The 9,133-nt window shown below is 53.9% G+C and overlaps 1 protein-coding gene across 1 annotated transcript; it reads left to right on the top strand.

Annotated features, from left to right (window-relative positions):
- Positions 1-5,532: 5,532 nt before the first annotated feature.
- Positions 5,533-8,356, top strand: LOC136522272 (tyrosine-sulfated glycopeptide receptor 1-like). Its single transcript, XM_066516103.1, has one exon. It carries the CDS (start codon positions 5,638-5,640, stop codon positions 8,266-8,268), a length of 2,631 nt encoding a protein of 876 aa, XP_066372200.1. The 5' UTR covers positions 5,533-5,637; the 3' UTR covers positions 8,269-8,356.
- Positions 8,357-9,133: the final 777 nt, after the last annotated feature.

Consider the following 9,133-nt stretch of genomic DNA (forward strand, 5'->3'; position numbering starts at 1 on the left):
CAGAAACACAGAGGCGCTCACTCAAGCACACGATGTACTCCATTGGACCAAGTGCCAAACCTTTAAAGCTGCTTTTCAGCATAGCAGTAGGAGTGGGGGGACCATGTCCTTAAGATTCTGCATTCATCTGCGTTGCAAGCTTGGTAGTCTTGAATATCTTGTTCTTTCGTGTAGCACAACTTTTGATTGAGGCTAACAAGTTTATTAGCCTACATTGGGGGTGCTCTTAGATGATGTTCATGCTAAGAATGTTACAAAAGCATGGTAGTGTTAAAGTGGGAGGTAAGTTCATATTACATGCTCAATGGCAGATGGGAGAGACGAGTGCAACTAAAAACTATAGACCCAATAGCCCTTATTATGATCACCGAAATCATGGGATTATGATTGTTGCATCACAAACATAGCTCCATAGCTTCAACCAAGCAATAGAGCAAGATGCAATATGCAGAATTTATGGTAAAACTGCAATCTTTTCACAACGACAAGGAATACGAAAAATTCCCTTATTCGTGTAGGATGAGGACACATGAATGTATGAAATGGTATAGTAAAATGAGTACACTAGGCTTAAACATGTAGCTCGAGGTCATAGCAGGCCATGAAATGTAGGTGCAAGTGCAAATGTTGATATTATTATAACACCATTCTAGCAACAAAGAAAACTAATAAAATCATTATAGTTTAAGAGCTACACATGGAGTAAAATAAGTTAGAATGGTACTAACTATAGTTAAACCACATGCTGCAAACTCTTTCAAAAAAACACATGCTAAATGCATGACCACCACACTAGTTAGAACTTCATACCTGCGCCTTTCTTTCCAAATTATAAGTCATTTTATTTTTTCTAGGTATATAGTGTTTACAATGTACCTTGACATATCTCCTACAACTAAAAAGAACAAAGTGTGGACATTTTTTGGTGCGACATTTGTTTTGGTTCGTCTATTTGCCCATGCCTGCCATCCCACGACATCTTAATTACTGATTGATCGTGTCATTCTCCTTGATTGAATATTACCTGTCATGTGATAGAGGAATCATGGCAAAATAGGAAGTAGAAAATTATTGTGCTATCCATATACACATTGCATGTTTGCATGCACCAGCATCATGGCAACGAGCAAAATGAAAGAGAATTAACACAAAAGAAAGAGAATTAAGACAAAAGGAACCTCTTTGCATTTCTGAGAACCTTGTCAAATCTGCCTACATTTAATTACTTTCTCTCTTTGCATTTGCAAAAGGGACAGCTTTTTCCTCTTATCATTTTGTTTCACGCTCACGTGTTCCATCACCCTCGCTTGTTGTTTCTTGTGTGAACCATAGTTGATGTCATCTGTCTTCCATGGCTCAGCCTCCCAATCTTAAGAGAAGGTCCCTACCTCTCCCTGAACTAGAGATCGGCCTAGCCAGAGGATCTCCTCGAGTCCATCAGGCAGCATCTCGTGTCAGGCCACTGACACGGTGTCCTTCTGATCCGCTTGCTCCCCATGGCTCGCTGTCGTCCCGTTCGCGACCTTCGAGCCTGCTCCTATTGCTCCCGTTCGACCCCAACTCGGACCGCGTCGGCTTCTACTGCGTCCCGGAGAAGAACGCCTTGTCCAAGACGCTGCCCGACATGCGTGGCAAGGCGGCGTGTGGCTCCTCAGTGTGGGTGGCTGGCGCTCATGGACGAGGCGGCGTTCTGTGACGCTGCTGAATCCATTCGTGGGTGCCAGTGCCCCCCGCAGTTGAGCTCTCGCCAGCAGGCGAACACGTCGCGGCGGCATCCTCATCGGAACACGTGTCTAGGGTCCACGGCCGGTGGGTCCTCCATCCCACCAACTGGCTACGAGGACGCGGATGCCGTAGGCAGAGCCATCAAGCTAGAAGACATGAGGGATGTGTTCTTCCTTGAGATCGTGCTCTCGGCGCCGCCTGACGCCGATGGCCGCGACTGCAGTGGCCATGGCCATGCTTGGGTGCTCCACAGAGGTCGTGTTCTGCCGGGTTGGAGTCGACAGCGCATGGACGCTGCTCGACACCAAACTGGAGTTCTCCATGGGGTCCATCGTCCACTACCAAGACAAGTTCTTGGCGATCGACTACACTGGAGAAATCTCCGTCTGCAGCAGCAACGCCGCCGGCGCTACTCCAACTGCGACGCTGATGCCATCGCTGTCGCCACCTGCGGGGCTCTGCCACCGTAGCTACCTGGAATCAAACGGTGAGCTGCACATTGTGGGTGCCATGGTGAGCACGTTCCACGAGACACAAAGCTTCACCTACAGCAGCGCGATCTATAAGTGCAACCTCCACAACCGTACATCGGAGTGGTCCAGGGTGAGGGACATCGGTGATCAGACATTGTTCGTGTCTAAACATTTCAATGAAAGCTTCAGTGAAACAAGTGTATCCAAGTACAAGGAGAACAAAATCTACATAGTCTGAGTCATTGTATGGGGATCCATACGACTTGGTCCATCGACTGGAGATCGTTGATATTGCTACCGGCGCATCCAAAGTGAAGCCCTGTCCAGGAAAAGATGCAGGGTTCCAAGGATCTAGGTTGGATTCGACCCAATCTCTGGAAGCTCTAGAGTTTGTGAGCCTGCGATACCGCGCACTCCGTGACTGTGTTAAATTCATAAACTTTGCTTTTTGGATTAAATGTCACTTTAACGTTGGTATTTAATTTAACAGTATTGTTATCTTATCATGCGATTCGTGTGTTTTTAAGTATAAATTGTTAGTTATCCCATAGCAACGCATGAAGCACGCTACCTAATCATATATCTAGACGAATAGCCACGGGCAGAGCCAGCCCTGCAATGAGTTTGTGTGATTTCTATTATAAATTGATGCTCATAGTGTAAAATTAAGCCAGTGTAGTAGAGTTGACATCAATGATCTTTTGGTCTGCATCCGTCCCTGTGTATAGCAAAAAGCTTTGTAGTAGTTAAAAATGTTAAAACGACTTATAATTTAAAACAGACAGAGTATCTTACGAAAGAAACAAATTCCTTACCAAATGGAATGAAAATGCATACTATCTATTCCTTGTAGACTCAGATGTCATAATGTAACACTCCATTATTAAAATAAAAAATTGAAATCATGACACTGAAATATCAAATACGTCAGGCTTGCACCTTCCAGCATTTTCATTCGCCATGGACCTGGACGGCAACAGAAAAGAACAATATCCCTAGAAAAACCATCCTGCAGTTGCCATCACAACACGTAAGGCTAGTGCGACATCGATGAAGTCAAAGCACCACTAATCTACTACTCGTACACGCACTTGATCCTAATATCCTCCCTCATCAACTAGCCATAACTTACCACTTATCAGTTGTACATAATTGCAACTTGGTCCTTAATTACTAATTAGAGGCTTAAACTGCCCTTCACACGCTGGCCACACCCCCTCTCACAGCTAGTTCAGCCACAAGGGGCCATCTCAAAACGGTAATGCTACTTACCAGATGTTCGACCCGTCGGACGTAGCTCCTCCACTCATTCCCTCGCTATTAAAAAAATCTACACTATGCTAATCTCCACTCATCCGCTGGCTTGCTCACCTCTCGCTCCCTCTATCGCGTGCGCCACCCGCTCCCTCCATGGCCAGCAGCGGCGCCCTCACCCACCTCGGCGCGCGCCCTCCCCTACCTCGACGCGTGGCCATGGCTACCTCCCTAGCCAGCGGCGGCGCCCTCACCCACCCCGGCAACTCCTCCCCCCACACCGGCATCCTGCCCCATCGGGAGCCCCCAACGCTCGCAAATCTGGCGGCCCTCTCCCCCACACCGGCGAGATCCATGGAGCACGAGCGAGATCCTTTAGAGGTGGCGCGACGGGGGAGTCGGCGGCGCTCCCCCATCCAGGCAAGACGCCCTCCCCACCCCGGCGGCGCCGTCTCTCACCCCGCCGACCGTGCTTCCCCCACCCGGCGGCCATCTAGGCTCTCTCTCCCCCCTATGTTGCATATGTATATTTCAAGTGTTTCAGGCGTTTCAGATGTATGTTGCATTTATTTCATATGGATGTTGCAAAAGTAGATCGGGGTATGTTGCGCATGTTGCATATGTTGCAATTGTTTGAGAGGCATGTTGCAAGCGTATGTTTCGAGTGTTTCAGATGTTTCAGAGGTATGTTTAATCTGTGTTTTCTGGGCATATATTGCAAGTGTGTTTTATCTAGATGTTGCATATGTTTCACACATATGTTGCATGTGTTTTATTTGAATGTTTGCGTATGGTTGCAATGGTTTTTAAGTGTTTTCAGGTGTTTTTCAAGTGTTTCAGAAGCATGTTTCAAGTGTTTCAACTGCCTTTAAGACGTATGTTGCAACTGTTGTATTTGGATTTGTCAAAAGTAGATCAGCTGTTGAATCTCTCCTCCCCCCACTTTCTACGGCATCGTCGGCAGCCGGTAGGGCATCCATACGACGCCGCTGCCAGGGTCCTTCCGAATCGGAGGCGCAGCGCGCCCTTTCCCTCTTATCGCTCGGGCAGGCGCGGCCCCGCGTGGAGCGTGAAATAGAGTATAGCGCGCGGGCGTCCGTCCGGACGTCCGGGCGCTACAATTCCGATCTCAAAAGTCAACCCTGCCCCAAGTCCCCAACTGCAAGGCAACAACAGAAACATGACTTGCAGCGCATTAGCAATTACTACTTGCATCATGTCAGCTGTCTGCAGTTGACCTGCATTTTGATAAGCATTTTTAGTTTAGGGGGCATGAACCAGTAATCTGTAAAGAGCCCTATTTTTCTTCTCTGGATGAGGGCACGAGCCAGTACAATAATTGACAGTTGGATACTCCTATATTCTTTTCATTAAGACTCAAAGTCAGAGAGCTGGGCATGCATCTTTGCGTTAAGATAATCAGAAGCTTCTCTTTGGGGTCCTCGACTAGGGTTGAGAATTCTGTGATCCCATTGACCACAAACATGCGTATCGCCCGGAACTCAGCAGGTTCATGGCGGTTCGGCAGCGGCCGATGCAGCTGAGTCGCCATGTCATCGCCTCGGGGTCGGGGGTAACGACGACGACGCTGCTACTAATCCTGGTGCTGCTGTGTCGTCTCTGCGGCCGCGCCGGCGCAGCGTGCACGGGGGAGGAGAGGGAGGCCCTGCTGTCCTTGCTCGCCGACCTCTCGCCGCGGCCCGGCGACGCCCTGAACGCGTCGTGGCGCGGCGGGTCGCCCGACTGCTGCACGTGGGACGGCGTGGGCTGCGGCGTCGACGGCGCGGTCACGCGCGTCTGGCTGCCGCGCCGCGGGCTCGGCGGCATCATCTCGCCGGCGGTCGCCAACCTCACCGCTCTCACGCACCTGAACCTCTCCGGCAACAGTATCGGCGGCGCGTTCCCGGCGGCGCTGCTCTCGCTGCCCAATGCCGCCGTCGTCGACGTCAGCTACAACCGCCTGTCCGACTCGCTGCCGGACCTGCCTCCGGCCGTGGGCGCCGGTGGCGCGCTACAGCTGCAGGCGCTCGACGTGTCGAGCAACTACTTGGAAGGGCAGTTCCCGTCCGCGATCTGGGCCCACACGCCGAGCCTCGTGTCGCTCAACGCCAGCAACAACAGCTTCCAGGGCGTCATCCCGTCGTTCTGCCCGAGCAGCCCGGACCTCGCCGTGCTTGACCTCGCCATGAACCAGCTCGGCGGAGGCATCCCCGCCGGGTTCGGAAACTGCTCGCGGCTGCGCGTTCTCAGTGTCGGCCGGAACAACCTCACCGGCGAGCTCCCCGACGACATCTTCGACGTGAAGCCGCTGCAGCAGCTGCTGATTCCGTCGAACAAGATACAGGGGAGGCTCGATCCCTGGCGCATCGCCAAGCTGAGCAACCTCGTCTCTCTCGACCTCAGCTACAATGCCTTCACCGGAGAGCTGCCCGAGTCCATCAGCCAGCTGCCCAAGCTGGAGGTGCTCCGGCTCGCGCACAACAACCTAACTGGCACGCTCCCGCCGGCGCTCAGCAACTGGACAGGGCTCCGGTGCCTCGACCTCCGGGCCAACAGCTTTGTCGGGGACCTCGACGCCGTTGACTTCTCCGGCCTCGGCAACCTGACCATCTTCGACGTGGCCTCCAACAACTTCACCGGCAAGATGCCGCAGAGCATCTACTCCTCCGCGTGGCTGAAGGCGCTGCGCGTGGCGACCAACCAGATCGGTGGGCAGGTGGCGCCGGAGATCGGCAACCTGCGCCGGCTCCAGTTCCTGTCGTTGACTACAAACTCGTTCACCAACATCAGCGGCATGTTCTGGAACCTCCAGGGGTGCGAGAACCTCACCGCGCTGCTCGCGTCGTACAACTTCTACGGCGAGGTCCTGCCGGACGCCGGCTGGGTCGGCGACCATGTCAGGGGTCTCCGGCTGCTGGTGATGGAGAACTGCAAGCTCACTGGCCAGATACCAACGTGGCTGTCGAAGCTGAAGGACCTCAATATCTTGGACCTCGCTGACAACCGCCTCACCGGCCCGATCCCGCGCTGGATCGGCAGCATGAAGAAGCTCTACTACCTGGACCTGTCCAGCAACCAGCTCTCCGGCGGTATTCCGCCGTCGCTGGCGGAGCTGCCGCTTCTGACGTCGGAGCAGGCCAGGGAAAACTTAGATACAGGCCCCATGCCACTCTCCTTCACCCTGACGCCGCCCAACAACGGAGCGCCGAACAGCCCGGGCCGCGGGTACTACCAGATGTCCGGCATCGCCACGACGCTCAACTTCAGCAACAACTACCTCAACGGCACGATACCGCCCGATATCGAGCGGCTGGTGACGCTCCAGGTGCTTGACGTCGGTAGCAACAACCTCTCCGGCGGAATCCCGCCGGAGCTCTGCAACCTTACCAAGCTGCAGTTCCTAATCCTGCGCCGGAACCGTCTGACGGGGCCTATCCCGGCGGCGCTCAACCGGCTCAACTTCCTCGCCGTCTTCAGCGTCGCGTACAACGACCTCGAGGGGCCGATCCCGACGGGCGGCCAGTTTGACGCGTTCCCGTCGGTGTTCTTTCGCGAGAACCCGAAGCTCTGCGGCAAGGTGATCGCCGTCCCGTGTACGAAGCCCCATGCCGGAGGCGAGTCTGCTTCGTCCAAGCTAGTCAGCAAAAGGATCCTCGTGGCCATCGTTCTTGGAGTTTGCTCCGGAGTGATCGTAATCGTCGTCTTGGCCGGATGTATGGTGATCGCCATCAGGAGGGCGAAATCGAAGGTGTCAGTCAGCGGCGACGGCAAGTTCGCGGAGGCGTCCATGTTCGACTCCACGACGGATTTATACGGCGACGACTCCAAGGACACGGTCCTGATCATGTCGGAGGCCGGCGGCGACGCGTTGAAGAACGTCACGTTCTCGGACATCCTCAAGGCGACCAACAACTTCGGCCCGGCGAGCATCATCGGGTCGGGCGGGTACGGGTTGGTGTACCTCGCGGAGCTGGAGGACGGCACGCGCCTCGCCGTGAAGAAGCTCAACGGCGACATGTGCCTGATGGAGCGAGAGTTCCGCGCGGAGGTGGATACGCTGTCGTCGGCGTCGGTGCGGCACGAGAACCTGGTCCCGCTCAAGGGCTTCTGCGTCCGCGGCCGGCTGCGGCTGCTGCTGTACCCGTACATGGCGAACGGCAGCCTGCACGACTGGCTCCACGACCGTCCCGGCGGCGCGGAGGCGCTGCGGTGGCGGGACCGGCTCCGGATCGCGCGGGGCGCGAGCCGCGGCGTGCTCCACATCCACGAGCACTGCACGCCGCGGATCGTGCACCGGGACATCAAGTCCAGCAACATCCTCCTGGACGAGTTCGGCGAGGCCCGGGTGGCGGACTTCGGCCTCGCCAGGCTCATCCTGCCCGACCACACCCACGTGACGACGGAGCTGGTGGGCACGCCGGGGTACATCCCGCCGGAGTACGGGCAGGAGTGGGTGGCCACGCACCGCGGGGACGTCTACAGCTTCGGCGTCGTGCTGCTGGAGCTGCTCACGGGCAGGCGCCCCGTGGAGGTGGTGCCGACGCAGCGGCAGCAGTGGGAGTTGGTCGGGTGGGTGGCGCGGATGCGGTCGGAGGGGAGGCACGCGGAGGTTCTGGACCACCGGATCAGGGGCGGCGGCGACGACGAAGTGCAGATGCTGTACGTGCTCGACCTCGCATGCCTCTGCGTCGACGCCGCGCCCTTTAGCCGGCCGGCGATACAGGAGGTAGTCATCTGGCTCGAGAACGTGGATACCATCGCCACGTCAACGTCATCCGAAGATGTAAAAATATCTGATGGCCACGGACAAATCTGACAGACTGTAACTTGAAATTGGAAGAAATCGGCGTGCTTTTATGATCTGCGCTGAAGGATGCAAAATCTTTGCACGAGCTAGTCAGAGTTGATGATCGGAGAAATAAACTGTTTGCAGGCTTGCAGTGCAACGAGCGGCAAGCCATTTTGTGTTTGGGAGGAAAGCCCACCTGTTCGGTCTGGGCCCTTCTAATGTTAGGACTGTATTGGCCTTTTATGCTCTGCTCAGCCTTGTTGTGGGTAAAGCTTTTATTTGGGCCTGGGCTTGCACCGTTTTTTGGGATTTGGGACTGCTGCTTTTTATACCTTCATTTTTTACTCTTTTTTTGGGGTCTTTAATTTTGAAGACCTTTGTTTTTTTTGTTCCTCAAGGTTTGCAATTAAGCATCTCTCCTTTTTTTAAGAAACAGGGATTTCCCCCTAATTTTTTTTTGAGAGGTCACCAGGGGTGACGATAGTCTCACATGAATAATTTTCCACACATACCGACAAGGTTGAGAATGGAGGGTGTAAAGCACCGGTTACAAAAGTGACCCTTTGTCAGAGAGGTACATAGCATAGAGGGAGAGATGAGGATTACAAAAACCAACAAACACCAACTCCAACAAACCATATAGTTCGGCACTCATCTTAGTACACAAAGCAAAATACGAGCACTGCGACATTGATCAGTGCCACCAACAAATGACAAGCGTCAAAGATCTTCATTCCACAAGCAATTGTAAGGCATTGAGTTGAATCTGACAGACAACAACCACTGAGTTAAAGCCAACAGACGATAGTCGTAAGTTGCATCACCTATGAGTCTATCTGGGATCCAAGCAATGCCCGCCTACACACTTTGGGGGGAGGAGGTCGCAAAGGAG

Source organism: Miscanthus floridulus, chromosome 18 (genome assembly GCF_019320115.1).
Source record: "Miscanthus floridulus cultivar M001 chromosome 18, ASM1932011v1, whole genome shotgun sequence".
Classification (NCBI taxonomy): domain Eukaryota; kingdom Viridiplantae; phylum Streptophyta; class Magnoliopsida; order Poales; family Poaceae; genus Miscanthus; species Miscanthus floridulus.